We start from the raw sequence: 22,167 nt of genomic DNA on the forward strand, positions 1-22,167 counted from the left end.
CAATCGTTTCAATTGAAACGGGCCTCGAGCCTCCAGGGGCCTCGCCAAAAAATAAAAATAGTAGTAGTAGTAGTAGTAGTAGAAGTAATATTGCATTGCATCGCAGCCTTCCAATCAGCCTTGTCAATAATTTCAGCCTCATCCTGTACATCCACTTACCTAGTTGGCAGCAATAATCACTGCAGGTACTCGACCTGTCATGTCACATTGACCTGTGACTGTGTTGTTTGGTTGTAATTGTTCCCACTTCCCAGTGTGTGCACTCACTGCACTAGCAGTGCTGAGAGTTGCGATTGCATCATTGTATAGCCTATGCTGCCTTCCAGTTATACCTTCAAGTACATTTTTTTTTAATCAAGCTGTTTTTGTGTATTTTTCTACTTGGCTGTGTAATGCTGTTCATGCTTTGAAGTCCGATAATACACACTGACAAAATAAAAAGGGGAAAGAAATATTTTTAGATCTTGCCCAGCGTGCATGACATGGCCCTAAAAATGATATATACCACAATAATAAAAATAAACATCTGCCACTTGAATTAAGGTGACTTCATTGATTGACATCAAATGGGGCCTGTCACCTCAAACCCACAATGCAATACTTTTCCCCCCTCTATTTCTATTCCATGTTTTTCTTTTTTCCCCCTTATGTCCAGCTTTTGGTGTGTGTGTGTGTGTGTGTGTGTGTGTGTGTGTGTGTGTGTGTGTAAAAACGTTGTCCCAACAAAAACATTAAATGCCATTGACAATGACAATGCTGAGATACTGCCACTTTTCTAAAATGCAAAGTGTTTTGTTTTGCTCGTTTCTTTTCAGAGTGGCCACCAACCTGGTGAGACGACTCTGCGACAGAGGTAGGAAGACGCACGGGAAAGCACCAAAGCACGCAGTCCACACACACACACACACACACACTAGAGGTAGAGTATTAGCTCCTCACACTTTTAAAGACGCCGGGGAGAGATGCAATGAGATGTACATGGATTAAAGTTCTCAGTCGCCACGACTGATTTGAGTCTTTTTGATTCCATAGAAGCCATCATCATGTCTTCTTTGGAGGTATGTCGCACAGCAAAAGGAGATTGTCTATTTTCGCAAAATGTTCCGAAGCCTCTTCCATAAAATCTGTAATTCAACTTTTGGTTGAATATCTCGTATGAAAACAAAGGTTAAAGGAGAATTCCATGCTAGAAGGCTTTCTTCGTGAGCTCCATGCAAGTGGATGGAGCTCACAAAGTCTCACGATAGACGAGACTTCACGTCTTACAGCTGGAACACAGCAACGGGGTTACAATGTAGTATAAAATGTGTGATCGCACATTTAGGATTTGCGATTTTATGTTGCTTTAATCCATGGATGTAACGAGATGCAAACTGTGTGTGTGTGTGTGTGTGTGTGTGTGTGTGTGTGTTTTTTTTTTTATATACTTCAGGAACGCCTCCAGATTCTCTCATACTGGAGTCTCCATTCACCAACATCAGAGAGGAAGCAAAGAGCCACCCATTCTCTATGGTACACACACACACGCACGCACGCATGCACACACGTATGCACACTCACACACGCGCACGCACGCACACACGCTTGCTCAAACCAAGATAGAATCCACCTGTTGTGTTCCAAAACCAGGCCATAATCTTTAACGATTAGATTTGGTTTCAGTATTTATTTATTTATTCATGATGTATTTTCTTTATTATCGAGGAGTGCTAGGCTCTCCAATGCATATGCACAATGTATGAATGAATGAACCATTGTAAAGCGCTTTGAGCACTTGGAAAAGCGCTATAAAATGCAATTCATTATTATTACTATTATTATTATTATTATTATTATTATCATATGGCTTTTTCTGAAATTACATGCTTGTTTAGAACCTAATTATACATTTCCCGTCTATGGCCAGAGACAGAGACATGTAATGGCCAAAGTATTTCTGGAGAGTCCCCAGCCCAAATGATATTATATATATCCAATATAGCAATGATTAGAGCTCACAATATAGACCTTTAACTTTAAAAAAAAAGAAAAACCACAAAGCAATCATTTACTAATCATGAGCAGTCTGGATGAACAACCAATCAAAGAGCTCGCTGCGTTTACATGGACACTATGTGTTCGATTATTCATTCAATGGTGCATTTATATAGCGTCTTTCTCCAAGGCACTTTTACCGAGAGTGTGCATTACATTCACCGCCATTCACACACACACATTCACAGAATTATTAATTTTATTTTCCAGTAATTCCGAACAGAGATACATGCCCAACTGTTTACACATGGAACCTGAATATAAGTATCCCTCGTTCCTCATTAATTTACTTACGTGACCAAAATATTCATTCGGAATGTAACTTCGGTGCAAAGTGCACTAATACTAAGGGCAGAATAATGTGTTCCAAACTCTCAGTACCGTTCAGATAATAAAGTGTTTATATAAATATATTATATCCTGATTCAAACGGTATAAAACCTCCAAACGGGAATGAAAATTAATTTGGTATCGGACCGGACTGGAATATTCTATTCCGGTTCAGGTGTTTACATGAGCATTTGTGTTCTGAATGAGCGGCTATTCTGGATACAAGTGGAATATATATCAGTCCATTGTGACAACATTACAGTACTGTACATGCTGAAGTCTCTGCTGCCTGCCACACACTGATGCCCCCTGCTGGGTAGAAGTCGACACTACACACACACAAAAAAAACTCCTAGTGAAACCTTTTTTTGAGTGGTGCATGTGTGTCCCTGGGTCCGTCCCTGGCTGTGTCCGAGCACAAAAATAGCGTTTGGTTTTCACCACCAAGTGTCACTGTTGCACAGCCTAACACACACACACACATACTCTCACACATACTCTCACATACTCACACACACATATTAACTGTATTCCTGGGGGTCTGGAACTTCCGGGGACCCCCCGGGGACCCCGACACGGAGTTGCACCACTGTGACCACTCACTTCACACGGGTGTGTTCTTTTTTATTTAACTAGTAAAAACACATTGAGACTGGGTCTCTTTTACAAGTGGTAACTGGCCAAGAGGCAGAAATAAAATTACACTTCAATGCTACATCGTACATGTCAAAGTTACAGAACAGCTGATAATACATCCATGATACACCTCAAAGTACCTACAATATATACAACAAATCTCCAAAATCGTACAGTAGTAGTAACCGGGCGCAACATTTTGCACAGAACAAATGCATAATATACAATATAGATAGAAAATTCAATATATAGGCCTTCTATACAAAGGCTTGTACACATGTGAACATGTGCAGATGTTGGACTACATCTAAGATGATCCTTTTCAAACTTCTCAATGGAACTTTCAAGGCCAATTTTTTGTGTGTGAAGAAGGATTTTCCTCTTCCCTGTAGCTTTGATCTCTGTAGCCATGCAAAGTAGCGTCAACCGTCTCTGATGCTTTCTTGTTGTATTTTGCTCTTTCTGTGAAGCACTACTGAACTACACTCGTCGGAATTGTGCTATATAAATAAAGATTGATGACATGTGCACGCTCGCCGCACACACACATACCCTTACACACACATTCACAACTGTTGTTTTCCCCCCCTTTATCGTGTGTGTGTTTGCGTGCGTGTGTGCGTACGTGTGCGTAGGTGTACAGATATCTGCCGGGTTTTGATTGGTTCTTCCTGGATCCCATCACAGCCAGTGACATCCGCTTTGCCAGCGATGAGAAGTACGTCCTTCTGATTTTCTTAGAAACTTTTGTTGCTATTATATCAGTGGTATGGTAATGATTTAGAAGGCATTTATAGAATCTAACTCGTAATGGGTTATATATTGTGCACCCACGCCATTTTGGAAATAGAACTTGGGCCCCTTCCCTACTTCCTTCAGAGGTGTTACCGCTGATAGAAATGAAGGCTCTGTTCCATTCTGGTCAAACAGAGTCAGGGTGCTGCTATTGTGCGCGTTGGCTCACTGGAAACACTCTGCTACACCAGTGTCCTTTTTTGTGTGTTCCAAATGGGCCCGTACGTGTGTGTAACTCTGAGAGTGTACAAATGAAACCAATAAATGGACCTGGCTGTAAGGGTACACTACCAGAGTTACGGGAGTCCTTGAAATTAAAACGTTTGATAACCACTGCACACTAAATGGAACAAAGTCTTAATTAGTATCATTGGTAACACCTGTGAAGGAAGTAGGGAAGGGGGCCGGAAGTAGGAAGAGTTATCATGTGTGCATATAGCCCATTGGTTAATTCATATTCATATTGAACTTGTCTGTCTGTCTGTTCTCTCTCTCTGCCTCTCTCTGCCTGTCTGTCTCTCAGTGTGAACCACATCTCCTGTCCGGTTCTCATCCTGCATGCGGAGGATGACAGCGTGGTTCCGTTTCACCTGGGGAAGAAGGTACTAAAACACACCTGTTCATACACCTGACACACCTGGTTCATGATGACTAGAGTAAAAATACATTTGCTTTTCCTACATTGAAGAAGAAATATATATTTCAAAAGATTATTTTTGTATATAATCTTTGTAAAACAAACACAATCTTGAAATTCCATGAATAAAAAATAAGCGCACGTGAAGCGTCGTGTTGTGCGCTTGCCATGTTTTAACTTTTATTTTTATTTATTTTTTAAGCGATTTTGAAAAAAGAAACTACAGATTTAAACTACTGATTTCTACAGTAGTAGTTTTGTTTTGTTTTTGAAGCTCTTGCTAGTGAAATGATCGATTATTTATATGGAGAAATGGCGTCATTTAACACACATCTCAACCGGTGAGAAGGACAGCTTGCCATGTCTCCTATCGTAGTAACTGTTGCTAACGCCAAGGACGGGTCGTCCTCTCTTGGTTCTCGGGGGTATTCCTGACCCCTGACCTCTGTTCTTCCTGCAGCTGTACAACGTGGCGTCCCAGTCTAAGAGCCTGAGCGGTCAGAAGGTTCAGTTTGTTCCCTTCTCCTCGTCTCTGGCCTACAAGCACAAGTTCATCTACAGGAGCCCAGAGCTGCCACAAATCCTCAGGTATGCACGCACGCACGCACGCACACACACACACACACACACACACACACACACACACACACACACACACACTTTTTGATGCAGTTTTAGTCATAGTGGTTTGAATAGAATTCCATTTAGGTTTGGTCATATTTAGTCAACTAAATCTACAGTTGATTTAGTCGATTAAAATGTAGATCTTGGGCCTTAGTGGCATCAGTGGCTGATTGCACACATCGGCTATTTTTGGGCTGCGACACACGCACACAACCATGGAGACTCATTTCTACTGGATCTGGTCTCTGCAAGGGATGGAGCTCGATAATTGATACCTGAAAAAAACCTGATAAGCTTATTAAGTACTCGCATTCGAACACTCTCAGAGTTACAGTCCTGTTATGGTCATTCAGGGCTATTTATTCATGTGTTTCTGGTAATATACACTATGTAGTATGTAGTAGGTAGTATGTCAGTGGCAAAAATAGAATGTTGAAAGAAATGTCCACCACATGATGTGTGTGTTCTTGTTGTCTTCCAGTGACTTCCTGGGCAGGGAATAGGGATCACCCTCACCCATAGACTGACAGCCAGGGGAGCCAATCAGGAACCACTCTACACAAGCGTGTGCACACACACACACACACACACACACACACACACACACACACACACACACACACACACACACACACACACACACACACACACACACACCATGCATTGTTGCACACAGTGGGTCTCATTTGTGTATTTTGTAAATAATGACGTACGTTTCCTGGTGAAATGGAACAGACTGAACGCGTTTGATGGAGACATTGTGGATGGTTTGGTCACTGGGACTAAAGGTGCTGTAAAGTTATATTCATGGGTCAAAACCTTTTCGGTAGCGATGTCCCGATCACTTTTTTAAATTCTGATTCCGATCATTTCATTTTGAGCATCTGCCGATACAGATTTTTCCCGATCCGATATTTATATATTTTTTCATAGAACACGTTTATGCCACATCACAATAGTACAATATCCCAAATCACAGACAATATCCAGTCTAATATCATGATATGGATCAAATTTTAATACTAGTAGGGATGCCGATCATTTGAAAATGACAACCCTAAAAGGGACATCCCTACTTGTTGGTAACACTTGCTATGCATCCCACCATGCCTATGAAGCATTATAAACTTACTTATAATGTGTTTGAATCGGATTATAAAGATCTAATACTGTGGGTGTTTGTTCAGGAGTCTCCTTTTTTCCCCAGGCGGGGTGCCAATTTGTCAGCCTTCTGATTGGTCCCTGACTGACTAACCACTCCAGCAGGCTCTTTCTGCCTGGTTCCACCTTGTTTATGTTGAATTTGCTAAAACGTAGTTTTTTTGGAAAAAAAACCAAACATGATATGCTCAGTCACCGTGCTGCGCCTGTTTTTACTGACACCAAGTTTAAAATAAGAATTTAATGCACAGAATATCAATACGAAGCAACTGAAAAACATGTTATTTCAATGGTAGTGGATGGAGAGAAAGGATTTTTGTCCAACCACGAAACGCCAATCCAATGGGTCCGAACTGCGAAGAAGGGCACAGCCATGGGCGGACGCCAACCAATGGGTGCGAAGTGGGGCACAGCCATGGGCGGGACAACAGGTGAATGTCTTCCAATCTGGAGAAATAACCCATTTATCAGCTACAGTTTTGGAGTTCCACTTTTGTCTGCTATTTTTATTTAATTTATTTTTTTATGAAATAGCTGGAGAGAGACGGGGAGACTCCTGTTACTAAACAAACACTGTATATGGCAATGATTACTATCGCAATATATGAGCAGTAACGGTCCATAATTGCCTCTCTGAAAAGGCCTTATTCATAATTTATACATTATGGATAATTAGTGTGGACTTAGACTGTTATTCGTCTCAACTGCTCATATAATAGTAATATATAATAGAATAATGTAATGTATAATGTAATATAGAGCTATTTAACACTTATTCTAACAAAAACTATTTTCCCTTACTTTTAACAAGTGCAATGAAAGTCAAAGTTCGAGGATGTCGTTAGCCCAATTCGGCCGTGTCCAACATGGCCGACCTGCAAGTTTATTTTCAATGCGCGACTCCGTCGCATGACGGAGCATAAATGTGGCTTTGCTGTACACTTTGAACAGCGAAGTAACAAGAATTATGTTCTTGATTAATGAAGCCCATTGTGTACACACGCACACATACTCACACACGTATGCACACATACATACACACGCACACAGCTTTCTGAGGTGCTGTTTTGTGTCTCAAAGATGAAGCAAAGGATCTGAACTTTTACAAAGTGGACCCCATTCCTTTACCTTAGCATTCATACCTACAGGACATGGGATGGTCGCCCGGACAACAGTCTGTGCACTGTGACTGGTTAACACGGTAACCAGGGCGATGGGTCTGGAATATTATGCACTAAACTTCAACACAACGTTTTAAGTAAAAAGAAGGACCATAATTGAAAAGAAAACACCTTTTGGATTTATTGTGTTTTTTCAAACTTTTGATGGTTTCTGTATCTGGGGGCCCGGTTGACCTCTGACTAGAGGGAAGGCATTTTGATCGGAGTCGGCGGAGCAATGAACTCTGGGAAGTGGAGTTTGGACTGGAGTGGCACTGTACATTGGTTTGAGTTTGTGAAGGGAGACGATGTGACGAATTGTGTGTGTGTGTGTGTGTGTGTGTATGTGTGTGCGCGACTGCACGTGTGTGGTTTTAAATTAACGATTTGCAATGTAGGCATTTAGCAAACTGTTTCCAACAATTTGTATGGGTCGCGAGTAAATATCTCTTTTTTTTTTTACGTTTCCAAAAAACAAATCAATTTAAAACAAGTATTTATGAATAAAATATGAAAAATATGCATTGATAAATAATGAGAAAGTAAATGAAGATCTACAATCTGGCAACACGGCTCCTGTAATGGCCTCCATTGTAAACTGGAGATGCACGATATACTAATCGGTAGCGTATCGGAATCGGCCATACAAATACCATATCGGTATCGGATCGGTCAAAACATATTGCATATTATTTTCACCGATATTGATGACGCCGTAATAATGTGACCATCAATGGCTAAATGCTACATTTCATTTGAGTAGTTATTCAGTAGTGAAAACAGACACTTGGAACAAGAGTATATTGTTTCCATTGTGGTCCTCTGTTTAATATCGTAATCGGTCAGAATTGGTATCGGCAGAAATGAGTGACCCTGCAAATAATCGGAGATCGGATATCGGTCAGAATTTCATAATCGTGCAAACCTATTGTAAACGGTTTGGATCGTGATCATAGCAGCACGGCACATCATCTAGAACAGTGGTTTTCAACCCTTTTCATGTCAAGGACCGCCACATTGATACCTGTTATCCCACGGACCCCCATTTGAAAAGATATATGCCAGGGACCCCCATAAGAGAACATTTCTACGGCTCTAGCACAGATTCTCTCCACCCCCAGTTTGACATGCATTATTAGTCTACGGAACCCCATTTAATGGCATTTCCATCTTTGGAACCACAATTTATAATGTAAAATCAATGCTAATTTCTCTCTGAGTTACAGACCCATAAGGGTCCATTTGGTTCCTAACTGTAACTGTGACCCCCTGTAACTCCCTCAACCCTAGGGGTCCCCAGACCCCATTTTGGGAACCAAGAACAGTGGTTTTCAACCCTTTTCGTATCAAGGCCCATTATTGAGCCACGGACCACCATTTGATGACATTTAGCCTCAATATTTTGATATCGTTGTAAATGATTTTGTCCACAATTCTATGCTGTATTGATGCTGGTACCGTAAGGAGAGATAACAGGCAAACGTTGATCAAAATAAGGATTCTTCTACATTATCTAATAGTGTAGACTTCTTGTAAATTAAGTAATGCAGATGTTTAGCAATAATTTAACTCTTGAGAGCATAACATGAAACCAAATGAATAGGTCAGGGTCCATTTGGTTAACAACTCTCCGTCATTTAGCTGCATGGGGACCACCTGGAACTGGTTTTTAACCAGTGGTCCCCGGACCACTGGTTAAAAACCACTGATCTAGAATGTCAGCGGAAATGAAGTGGAACTTTTAAAACAAACGTGTATTTATTTTCTGTCTTTTAGTTGTTTTAAAGCGATCGTGACATAATTGTAATTTTTATTTGTTAAAAATGTCACAATTTTTAAGGGGCGCAAGCCCTTTCTATAAACAGCTTTTGTCACCACACGTCTCAAGTTTTGCCATTGACGAGGAACGGAGAAATGACGTCAGAATTCCGCTAATTATGACGTAAATTAAACACAGCGAGCAAATGTCACCCCCTTGAAAACATTTCTGACATTTTTGTCTAGCAAGGGGGGAGGGGTTTACCACCAGGCACTATCCTTCTCCCCCACCCCCTACCTACCACACATACACACAAAGAGCAGAACTTTAAAAAGTTCATGAGTTCACTGTGAATTGGAAGAGCCATTATTGATCACAGGAGAAGATGAGTCTCACCTTGCCCTTTGTGCTCTTCTGTGAGTATATCACCATTATTAGTAGGTCTATCAAACTAGTGTTTGAATGATTTCAATGAAGGCATGCTTTTGCTGTACTGAATATATGTATTCACTGATGATGCAACTATAGAGTAGGCCTCCTACTACAGAGGCTGTATCTAGTGCCCACACTGTGTGTGTGTGTGTGTGTGTGTGTGTGTGTGTGTGTGTGTGCGCGCGCGCGCGCGCGCGCCGTGCACGCGCGTGTGTGTGTGCGCGTTGCCAGATCAGAATGACAGTTTCCTGCACAAGCACAACTTAAAACCCGACCAATTCTATAAAAAACAGCCCAAATCGGTCAAACCCATGTAACAGCGCAAAACCAGTGCATAATAACATAAAACACTGTGTTTAGTGTGTAACTGTAAGCATGCAAAGCTTCATATCTCCACCAAATAACCAAAGATTAGTCAGATAACATAGATAAAGAAACTAACCACAGAGTGCAGAAGAGAAAAAACAGTCAGTCAGGCAACCAAAAATAGCAGCTTGAATCCAACATCTTAAATTAAAACATACACACACACACACACACAGTAGGCCTACTGCAATGTAGTTACATCGAAGTTATTACCTTTATGCAGAATGAAGAATCAATGTCAGTTTTTTAAACTCCCTTTTTGTTATTTTGTTTTATAAAAGGAACTCAGAACTTCACTGCGAGTCAGGTTAGCTGGCTAATACATGGGTGAATCAAATCTCCCCAACAGCTGCCTTGGAGGCATTTCCCCATGCCTTCTGCATCACAACTTTGAAACTGAATATATTACCGGTACTTTGAAAATCAAAACGACAAGCAAAAACAACAACACAACAACATAAAAATAGGTGACTCCTCCCAATACAACTGGACGGGAGAGGCCTACTATGCCCCGGTTTTTTTCTTTAGCGGATACAGAAACAGTGCATGGTTGTGTGTGTGATACGGTATAGGCGGGTTTTATTTAGACAGGATCCGAGCTCTGAGCAGTAGATAGAAACCTAGCCTCGGACAGAAACTCCTTTTCTCCATTATTTGACTTTATTTTGTTTCGTCAATGAAAGCCCTACTTGATCATATAGCATCATGAAACAAAAGTAGCAGATCCACAAATTCGAAACGCAGCACAAAACAGCAACATTTTCAGCTTGTAGATCTGCTACTTTTTCATTTTTTTTATCCTGAAAAGCAACAGTTTTGGACGGTTTCCGACAGAGACAATACAGCATGACTGACAAGTTAACTGAAAAAGACATATTGTGGATAAATTATCCTCCTGTGTGAACATAGAATATTCTACTGAGTTTCAGTCAGAGTGGTGGTACTATCAGTGGTGTTCAAACTATTTCATCTCGCGGCCCCTCAGAATTATTTGACCCCCATCTGAAAATATTTTGTTTCAGAAGCCAATATTTGAGTTACAAACATTCGCTATGAAATTATAGGCCTATATATTCAAAGGTTTGCGCCACATTTTCATGATTGTCCGGCATGATAAGTGTAAATCAGGCATTACGATGCCTTCAGGGTCTGCCAAAAATATTTGGTGTCGCCTAAATCAACTGCCTAATTGATTGCTTAATTAATTAGTTAATTCATGAATTGCCTAATTGACTAAAACTAGAATAAAACTAAAAATTGTTAATATTAGTAAATTATGACTAAATTAACTAAATTGAATTATATTCAAAGACTAAAACGAATGAAATCACAATTTGGTGTCAAACTTAACACTGATGACTGACGAGAAGATACACAATTATAACGATGCCTACTGATGATGGCTGGCCAATTGAAACACTTTAAAGCCCTATTTATGAGTTAAATTATTTGTGTACGTTACTGCACTTTGACTTTGTACGGCAGTGTTTGTGTTATGTTTATTAGGAATAATTAAAATGCAGATATTTATGCTTAACTTGATATTGTCTCATCAAATATTTTTCAGTGCTGAGTACCTTCCTCTCCTATGGACGCAGTCAAGGTGAAAATTGTTTATTTTTTATCTAAACTCATCTGCACCTTTTTTTACACTTTCAATTTTACTTGTTTTGCAATGCCCTGCATGAGTTCTCTCTACTCATTAGTATTCTCACCTATCTGATGTATTCACGAAAGAGCTTCAGAGATGGGGAAGACCCCTGTCTAACTATACAAATACTTAGCAAGAATTGTAACTGTAGCGAAGACTCTCGCTTCCAGTCATGTTGTTGGATCTGAGTAGTTGCTCATTGGATATTTAGTCCCCATATATGGGGATATCCAACTAGGATGTTGGGCTATATGACATATGTCTAGTATGACAATCCTATTTGGCCCGGGCCGACCTAGTGCTGATATCAAATAGATGTGGTAGAACCATATATGGTTAGATCTAACTCATCTTCAGGGAGAAGGCAGAAGTCAAAGCATCCTGGTTTAGGTTCTAACCGGACACCACTGCGGCGGGTCCTAACCTAGGTAATCGGCAATAGAGCTTTTTTAACACTAAAATGATGAGTGTATTTCCTGAATCAATCCTTGATTCCTTTTGCCTCTAGCAGACCCTGCTGGATGGGTGGTACAGAGTTCCATTTCTCCACAGTACATTGTACTGATAGTGTTGGGACTGGTTATTCTACTGGTTGTCCTTATCATGCGGTGTTTCAGAGGTGCTGTGTTGTGCAAAGGTGAGTACTAACTACCACATTAGTCGGATTACATCAGTATTTCTCAAAAATGTTCATGTCAAGGACCCCCCTAGATTGATATTGTACACTACAGCGTTTGTCCCCCCGTGACTTGTATGTGACCTAAACAAACTGCATGTGGCACAGATCTGATTCGGGGTAGATTCAGGCTAGATTTGGCTGCCAGTGTAAATGGGGCCTTTTATGGCATAGTAATAACTAAACTCCACATTAATGCTTACTTGCGTTTACCTTTAGGTGACACACACGCCGGTGGAGTAGACGTCCATGTAGGCCTAGCGCCAGTAGGCCTACTCCTACTCATATGATATTTGGCACCAATGTCTACTTCTGACTCGAGGATTAAGTATTAAGTACATGTTCATTAATTAAGTCTCCATCCACTTTATTGTCTCTGTCGGGTGGAAACCTCTTGTCCAAAACTGTTACTTTTCAAATTCAGCAAAAGTAGCAGATATACAAAGCTCAAGTTCTCACCTCCGCGTCATCAGTGCACCTGTAAAGGGTAGGTACCCTCACAAAAAACATGAAGTAATCCAGGTCTCTGAACTACCTCCCCCTGGCCAGCCGGGTCGCCTGATGGAGAGGAAAGGAACTCGTCGGAATAACGTGTTCCTTCCACGTGCTACGTCCGGCCGGGAAAACATCACCTGTTCACCTGCTGAGCACACAGTGAGAGAGAGAGGGGGTGTGTGGGAGGCCGTACTTTTGTTGACCGCTTTACACCGCTTTATTTTATTTACTTTATTTCAGTGGAAGCTGTGATAATTCCGTTATGCCTCTGAGTCATTTATATTGCTTCAATAAAACCGTGTGGCAGTGGCAGTGTTTTACCTATTGTGAGGACCTCTGCATGGATTCATGGTGAGTGGGGCACAGGCGATTTGCAAGCTCACAACGCGCTGCATGTGTACGCAACACTTGGAGCTTGTAGCCGTGTATATCCACGGCTTCAGCCATCAGCCTCTTTTGTTTGATTGTGCTGGGTCGTTGACTCGTTACTACAACAAGAAGAACAACAACAACAGATCCACCTGTTGGTGGCGCTGTAACTGGCCAATGTGAAAAGGGTGGGATATATTCCTTAGCCTAGTATGAAAGTCTGTGAAAGATTCCACGTAAATTGCACCTATAGCCTTCATGATTTGAGTCATTTTCAAAAATCCACCTTGTGTCGAAGTAGACCACTGGCCTATGAAATAATGCAGCACCATTGTGAACTTCCTTTTGTTTTGTTTATTTAAAAAAAAAACATGTACAGTACAAAGGCAATTTAAATAAATGTAAGCCACTTTAGCATATTTAATATAACATAAATGCAATTAATATACGTGTAAATGGCTCAATTGAATAACAACATTGCTGTAATTTGCATCAGTTGAGTCCCAGTTTCAATGTATTGATTTATAAACGGTATGCAGAATGAGTACATTTAATTCAAACAAAAGTACAACTCAATACAAAAACGGTGGACACTATGATGAAGCATTACAAAATTGTTTACAATAAGGCCTACACAAGAGATCTGCACCGGGGCTCACTGCCATGTATTTCGCCACTGTATGTATATGTAATTGATAAGTTGATTAGCGGTATACTGTGGTTACTTTGCCTATGCCCTGTTTGATGACGTAATAAATATGTGGATTAACCTCCACCTGTGGTTCTGTTTACTTCACAACCTGCTTTCTTTATTATCTGTAGTCTTTACTCTGTAGTGTTGGTGTAATAATTCAAAGTACAAGTTCTTAAAACCAACACACGATGGCGCTGTTGTTCAAGAGATGGGGGAGATATAGGGGCCATCGTTTGGACTACATCTCTCCTGTCATAGACCTATATCTTTTCAATCAATTATATTTTTGGCAGCGTAGCCAATAATATCTGTGTAATAATAATTCAGCCTTTTTTTCTTTCTTTCTTTAGTATTATTATAATTTTAACATACATGCACTATATGCATTGCCTATATTTACTCACAGTTAACAGTCTTTGTATTGAGTTTGTGCTTGAAATGTAGTACTGTAATTCTGCAAATAAATATTTCAATCAATCAAACCGTCGATTGGCGTTGTATCCAAATGTAACCGATGAAACATTCTCTACACAAATGTCAATAAAATCTAATTAAATGTGTCTTTCTGTCATTTTTAGAATTAAACAACCTATAAGGTATAGCAGTTGGAAATCCAAACTACAATTGTATATCGGATATTATTGGCATGGTGTTGTTTTCCCTCTATGACTTGTATAGTCAATTCAATTCAAAGGGCTTTATTGGCATGAGAAAACATACGTTTACATTGCCAAAGCAGAAAGAACAATACAATCTATACAGAACAATCTATAGTCATAGAGGGATAGACCAGGTACAGAGCCAAAGATTAATAAGTATAAGTATAGGGTTTACACTAATGCTGGGGGTTCAAGTGGTTAAATAATCAAAAACAATAGACAGTCACAGCTATTAAATGGCATTTCATGCCTCGTCATCAGATGTGCAACCCAACTCCCGTCTCTTGATCCATTCCTATTTCTTCTCCTCTTTGCTGTGACTGTGTTTCTCCAATCATGGGAACGACAAACTTGTTTCAACGTTTTCCAGGCCAGGCCAAGGGACCCCTTAGGTGAGAGAGATGATGCAGGGACCACTATTTAATATTGTACAATATACAACTATGTTTTGTTTTGTTTTATTTTCAAGAAAGGCTTTAACAATGCAATTCCAAGTTTCTTGTTCATATAGGCTACTTGCCTGCATTCTCTCCCCAAAAGAGGGAGATGAGATTAAGAGGCACCTGAATACTGTGCCCAGTCTTCTACTCTTCTCCCTCCAAAATGCCCACACTTCCAGAAGAGTGGGCACTGCCTTCCCTAAAATCACTGCAATGGTATTTTTTTTCTTCTAATTTTTAATTGGTTAATAGTACATTTTCTTTATGTTAGTATGTATCAGAAGATTGCTGTAGTGTAGTACATTCTCATTTCCCCCCCACATGGGATTCGCTATACACGCCCATTGAAAAGTAATAATAATAATAAAGGCGTGTTTTGTGTATAATCCCCGCCCCATTTGACCGTATAAGGGCATCTGTGTTGATTGACAGCGGGGCAGCATCAGCTGCTGATGTCAGATTTCGCCATGCGACGGTGTCGCGCGGGCCAACATAGCCCAGCCCCACCGTCGATGTACAAGCCCACCGGCGCTGCGTCCGCGGAGCATGGTGCGCTTGTAGATCTTGTAGGAGGGGCTAGCTATGTTCAGGCGCCCGGCCGCCACACTGTCGTACGACGAAGTGTGAGCTACAGCTCCAGACATGGCGGACTAGTACTGGATACAATGTAACTGGAGGGATATCATCAGCATCGGCAACATATAGTTGCCGTAGTTTGAAGAGCGGCGTGCAGTTTTTAAATGGTCCACTGGACTCCTGGAGACATGGGGATGTATTCGGGTAAAGTGTACTCGGAAAGAAAGCCCAGGCGACGATATTATGAACCGCTAATACTACACAAGTAAGATGCTCTTTTAGTGCAGTCAGTCAACAGCCCTCTGGGCAACAAATATGGCTTCTTGTGTCCCCCCCAACCTCATTTGCTATAAAAATTGATTTCTCCCACCGTGCGACCTAAATCAATGGCCGTGGCGGTTGAGGCGAAGTTCCGTAAATCCACCACGATAAGTTCGTTGTTCGGTTAAATCGGTCGTGGTGTTTTTTTTTTAAAGCTACGGGGAGGGATAGAACCACACAACACACCTGGACTGGACTGTCTCCATGAGTCTAGTTAGCTTGGAAAGCTATACGGAACTATTAACGGCATATCATAATACATCATTTTAAACGGCATTATAATGGAGCCAAAGCACAGAGAGTTGTTAGACCAGTGCCACCAGAACTTCTTGGAGTCCATCACGGACGCCGACCGACTGATAGAGCTGCTGGTCGCGTCCGGGACGCTGAGCCAACTCGACAGGTTCGAGCTGGAGCAGAACTGCTCGTCCAGCGCCGAGAAGGTGGAGCACCTTCTGAAGATGCTGATGGACGACAAGGACAGCGACCACTTCCTCCAGCTCTGCGTGGCCCTGGAGAAGGCGTACCCCGACCTCCACGCTGCCCTCTTCAGTAGCAGCAGCGCCGGTGGACCCGTGGACCACTCGTCTGGTGGCACTGGTAAGACTTGGAATGCTGTTGCTGTCTGACATCTCATCAGCTGAGGACATGCAATAATAGCAAACATGTAAGTAATTTACATGTTTGCTATTATTGCAATGTAGATGCTTAACAATAAGTTAAGAGGGTAAAATGATTTCGGGTCCATTCGGTTTCATTTTACACTCTCAGTCTCAAGAGGGATTTAGGGGTCTATTTGATTATCATCAACTCCAGTATTTAACTGGGGACCACCTCTGGAACCCCCTCAAGGACCACTGGTGGTCCCCGGACCGCTGGTTGAAAACTGCTGCCGGTGATCTTTTTGTGCCTACCTTCTGGGCTTGGGTGATGATGAACATGCAAGGAAGGACAGGTCTTGGCTGTTTGATTACACCTCCAGTTTCCCATGCATTAGGGGCGGGCCACTAGTGCTGACCCCCATTTTACTGTGAAAGTACACAATCTACCAAATGTACTCGTATGAATGGGTCCTGGACCCTCTGTAGAAGACCTATAATTATACACATAGCATAATTATACAGTAGCATAATTAGGTATACCCCCACAGTTACCGTGTGGGGGTACTGTACTGTACTGTACTGTACTTTACTGTACTGAATCAGAATATCTTTATTGTCATTGTACAAGACAACGAAATGTTGTGCATTTAAAACAAAATACATAATAGCCTACTTTATATATTATACAATACATATATTTAAGACATATTGCACAGTAAATCCCTTTAGTCTATAAAGTGTCAGAGTTCAAGTGTCAGTGTTTAAGGCTATGCCTGCTCTGGGGTAAAAACTATTTTTCAGTCTGTTTGTCCTTGCATTGATGACCTTATAGCGCCTCCCTGAGGGCATAAGTTGCAGCAGGTGATGACCTGGGTGGGATGGGTCCTTGAGGATGCTGTTGGCTCTTCTGCTACAGTGTCTCTTGTAGAGGTCCTCCAGAGATGGAAGAGGACATGCCATGATCCTCTGGGGTCTGGGCCATGTTTATGACCTCCTGAACTGAGAAAATACAGTCGCTGTTGACCTTTTTTCTGGAGCGCAGTGGTGTTTGTTTTCCAGGTCATGTTGTCCGAGATGTTCATGCCCAGGAACCTGAAGTCTGAGACCCTTTCCACCTCCTCTCCATTGATGTAGATAGGCTGGATATTCTTCCTCCTGAAGTCCACTATCAGCTCCTTGGTCGTGGAGGTGTTGAGAATGAGGTTGTTCATCTCACACCATTCTGACAGCACTTGCACCTCTTCCCTATACGCAGTCTCATCCCCTTATGCAATGAGTCCCACCACTGTGGTGTCATCGGCAAATTTGATGATGGCATTACTCGGATAGATGGGAGTACAGTCGTGGGTGTAGAGAGTGTAGAGTGGGGGGCTCAACACACAGCCCTGTGGAGCACCAGTGCTGAGGATAGATGGGGTCCTACACTCACTCTCTGAGGGCGGTCTGTCAGAAAGTTTTTAATCCCCAAGCGCGGCGCACGCTGCAGCTCACTGCTCCCAAGAGATGGGTCAAATGCGGAGAACAAATTTCACTGCGGTAACGTGTGTGGCTAATCGTACGACTTTGACTGACTTTGATGTTGGGTTTCCCCTAAATTAAATAAGTTTGGCAATCAATCACTAGGCCACCTACAGCAGGTTATGTTTCACAGTAGTCATCGCTAACCCTAAACGTGGGCTCTCTAATGCTTGTTTTTTCCCATTGGTAGGCTAAGGGCCGATTCATACTCCTATTTTACCGCTGTTTCGGCGCTGTAGTGCCGAAATGATTTCGGCTCGTCAGAAATTTTCAGTAGCACCGAAGAGCCGACTTTAGGACGGTACCCGCCCCCCCCAAACCTCAAATTACGTCAAATTGTAGGCTCTACAGCGCCGAACCGACTTTTATTCGGCTCTAAAATAGGAGTATGAATCGGCCCTTAGGCCTGTCGCCTTAATTATGCTCATAACGTGATTATTTGATATGATAATAACACCTATCTTGCATAGTCGTCATAATCGTTTCCATGTTGAAAAATGTTCATACATTTTCAAACATTTAATAGTGGAAATAGCAGATCTACCAGCTCACAACACGGCACAATACGATGTTGTGAGTATTGTGAGCTTGTAAGATCGGCTATAACCAATTTATTTTCACAAAAATGTTAAAATATAAATTGATTATATACATCGGTATATTATTTGCATATTTAATATATTCCGATAATATAGAGTAAGAGTTCATGATCGAGGCAGAGCCCTAAACCAGATAGTTTTCTTTTTAGACGAAGACATTATAGAGGAAAAGTCTTTGTAATAAGCACACAGCGGTAACCTCGATGTGTTATCAATACCATGCTATTATTATGGTACTTTAGATAGCCGCCTGACTTGTTTCCATGACAACGGGCCCTCCACTGGCGTCATGGTCCATATCGGGGGGGGGGGAGGAGTGCGCGCGCTTATCCTACCCATGCATTATTATATTAGGCCTGCACAATTAACTGAAAGTATATCTAAAAAATTAAAAATGTATATTTAGAACCAATAACGGACTAAATCATGTAGGTTAATTTAGAGAGAGTGTGTGCTTGTATGTAAATTATGATTTCATATAGGCCTAAGCAATATGTAACGTAAGAATATTAGGTAATGGGTGCTTTATTTGGGACAATTTAAAAGTACGCACACACACACACACACACACACACACACACACACACACACACACACACACACACACACACAGGCTAAATCAGTTCAGACTCAGGGCAGATGCTACGATATCAATAAAAGCAACGGAAGGGGTTCTGTGATACAACTGAAGCAGTTAGCCAAAATAAGTTGTCATCAATGTCATGAAAACCTATATGACTAAAACAAAAATCAATAATAATTTGAACACTGGCAAGGAAGGCAAAAGGGAAACCAAGTTTATCGTCCAGTTCCTCCAGTTCCGCCTGTTCAGGGTTTTGCTCTGTGAATGACTGAATCCGGTGGCTTACCATCGACATGCCCTGAGGGTCTGAATGCAAGGATGAGCCTAAATATCCAACCAAGGGAAGGAGATGAAAAGTAATACCGCCCTGAAACATATTTAAAGTTTAAAAGGAGCCTTCCCCGGCTGCCTGGCAGGACTTAAAGCTTAACAAACTTTAGGCTGGTGCCTACTCGTTCCTTTTAATTCCGAATGACACGGCTATTTGTGACTCCTGACCTGCGTTGTGTGACTTGTGTGCCCTCTGCCATTTGTCAACAGGGGCAACTTGGCTAATATAGCAGGTATTGCTGAGTCGGAGCCTTGATGCTCTTGCTGACTTATACTGGATTGCAGATGCTTCCCTGAGCTTTATCACACTATTGTCCTCTGTGTGGGAACCGCAGAGTCGCTACTCAGCCCCTGTCACACTGAAGCTGTTACATGTTCAATCGCAAGCTGCTATTTAAAGTTATGTTGGTGCCGGGTGTGGACCACGTGTCTTCGACTGACCGTCCTGGACACTGCAGGCTTTAGGCCAGTAGTTATCTGTTTTCTCCCCCCGGGGAAGCTCAGAGATGATTCACATTTCCACATACTAAGAATGAGAACAATGTGTCGACTGTGTTCAGCTCGTGCTCATGTCGATTCTTAAAATAGATTTTCTTTTTATGGCTTGCTTGTTAAAAAACGCCAAAATAAAATGGCAGTACAATAGCAAAAATGGCCACATATACGCACACACACACACACACACACACACACACACACACACACACACACACACACACACACACACACACACACACACACACCTTCTTTTTCTTCTTTTTACATTTAGTGCAGACTTCTTCAACTATCATACTGTAGGAGGGGATATTACAGTGAGAGTGCAACCTATTTTCTGAATAGCCATTCTTCTTATTCTGACTTCTGAGAGATGACATCTTAGTGACATTTAAGTGTTACTCATTTAGCTGGGGATCCCCATGGAGCCTCCTCGAGCCTCCCTTCCTCTCTTCCATTCTACACTCACCACCGCAGTCGGTGACTCCCTGGCTACCTATGGTGGTGGCACTGGCTACAGAGGCTAGGCTAACAGGCTGATGTTAACTGCAACCACAGTTAACACCACACCTAAAATCAATATGTTTTGAATGCCACCCTGAGAACTTTACAGCTAAGCATATTGGCATCATGATGTATGGGACAATGAGAAATGCTGTGCGAGCAGTGACCATTTATCCATATATATATATATATATATATATATATATATATATATGGTGCGTCACTCACAACATGACCTCCAACCTGGAGGTCACAGGGCTTCAGTTCAAGTGGTTGAACTGGAATGATGCTACAGTAGCCTAGTATATTGACAAATCTTTGCGGCGAGCGCCTGGAAACCCTGTCAAGGACCCCTGGGTCCTTCCTGGACCACACTGTGAGAACCGCTGACCCACAAGAATAGGATGGTATAAAGTATAGCACTACACCTGCACCTCTCCCCACCGCTGGGAGTGTGACAGTGATTTAAACCCACTCAGAAAGGAGGGCAACTCAATGCTCCCTGACAGAATGCAGCGTCCACAATCTATTCTATAAGGTCTGCTCTCTGCTCGTTTTCACTCTCGCGTATATCGCTCACTGTGTTGCTTTCTTTCCTGTTCTGCTCCCGGCTCTGCCTCTATCTATCTATTCTAGGGCTAAGGTTGAGCTCTGCCTCTATCTATCTAGTCTAGGGCTAAGGTTCTGCCTCTATCTATCTATTCTTCTAGGGCTAAGGCTCTGCCTCTATCTATCTATTCTAGGGCTAAGGTTCTGCCTCTATCTATCTATTCTAGGGATATGGTTCTAAAGTTCTGCCTCTATCTATCTATTCTAGGGCTAAGGTTCTAAGGCTCTGCCTCTATCTATCTATTCTAGGGCTAAGGTTGAGCGATATATATGCCCATATTTTGGCCACCGTCGGTGAATCAGTGATTGCCGATTATATTCACGCTCAGTTCAATTTCTACCTTGCCGTACAGCGGAGAATAGCAGATCTGCAAGCTCACAGACAATGTGTCGCGTCGGCAACGTGTTGTGAGCTTGTAGGAGTTATAGATTCGGCTTTAACACGGGTAGTGCCAATCACCCGCCTGGGTCACCCCCCCCTGGATGGAGTGGGGCAGCTAACAAATATTTCAAATGGCATTGATTGACAAGGATATGCAAAGGCTAAAATGATGTAATTTAGATTATGTAGACATAGCACTGTATATTATGCTCATAGTTTCATTGTTCAGATATTTTACTGTTGGACGGATGCTAGGCTCTTAGCTTGCTTATGATCCTTGATGACTATTTATATATTTGATGTATTACCATGTGTTGTTCTTGCTTACTGTAAATCGCTCTGGATTAAGAGCGTCTGCTGATAGCCTAAATTGTAAAATGGAGGGATGCACCAATAGATGGGGAGACACAGAGAGAGGGTGGGTGTGTGGGGGAGACAACAGACCTTTTGTTTAGAGTTTGAGCAGGGCTAAAGTACCCAGTCAGCAGCTTGGTCCGTGTACAGCCTCCTAGGACATTATGAGCGGAAGGTGTTGCCATGTCCGCTTATTTATAAGCCACTTTGCCTGGGCTTCTTTTTCTGTAAAGTTGCTTTGTTTGTTAATATTGGTGGTAGTGTAGTTGCTTATTTTGCGGCGGACCTCCAAATTAACGCTTCTGATGAAAGTGAAAGTATCCAGCAGCAGATCCGTAATGGCCGATGCGATAACTATTTGGTTCACCGAGGTGAA

General features: G+C 41.9%; 2 protein-coding genes across 3 annotated transcripts in view; both read left to right on the top strand.

The window, feature by feature from the left end:
• The window catches only part of LOC308327985 (lysophosphatidylserine lipase ABHD12-like), a 30,394-nt gene extending 21,140 nt beyond the window's left edge, over positions 1 to 9,254 (top strand). For both annotated transcript variants that reach the window (XM_080781650.1, XM_080781651.1), the window contains 6 exons: positions 816 to 853; positions 1,433 to 1,512; positions 3,636 to 3,718; positions 4,319 to 4,397; positions 4,893 to 5,020; positions 5,538 to 9,254. In XM_080781650.1, the coding sequence (XP_080637776.1) occupies positions 816 to 853; positions 1,433 to 1,512; positions 3,636 to 3,718; positions 4,319 to 4,397; positions 4,893 to 5,020; positions 5,538 to 5,559 (430 nt within the window). In that variant the 3' untranslated portion in view covers positions 5,560 to 9,254. The remainder of the gene's footprint in view (positions 1 to 815; positions 854 to 1,432; positions 1,513 to 3,635; positions 3,719 to 4,318; positions 4,398 to 4,892; positions 5,021 to 5,537) is intronic.
• Positions 9,255 to 15,567: 6,313 nt separating this feature from the next.
• dlg5a (discs, large homolog 5a) overlaps positions 15,568 to 22,167 on the top strand; it is an 85,467-nt gene continuing 78,867 nt past the window's right edge. Inside the window, exon 1 of the mRNA XM_080781626.1 lies at positions 15,568 to 16,415. Coding sequence (XP_080637752.1) covers positions 16,097 to 16,415 — 319 coding nt within the window. The 5' untranslated portion in view covers positions 15,568 to 16,096. The remainder of the gene's footprint in view (positions 16,416 to 22,167) is intronic.

The sequence above is a fragment of the Protomyctophum bolini genome (assembly GCF_963924005.1).
Source record: "Protomyctophum bolini genome assembly, chromosome: 14".
Taxonomy (NCBI): domain Eukaryota; kingdom Metazoa; phylum Chordata; class Actinopteri; order Myctophiformes; family Myctophidae; genus Protomyctophum; species Protomyctophum bolini.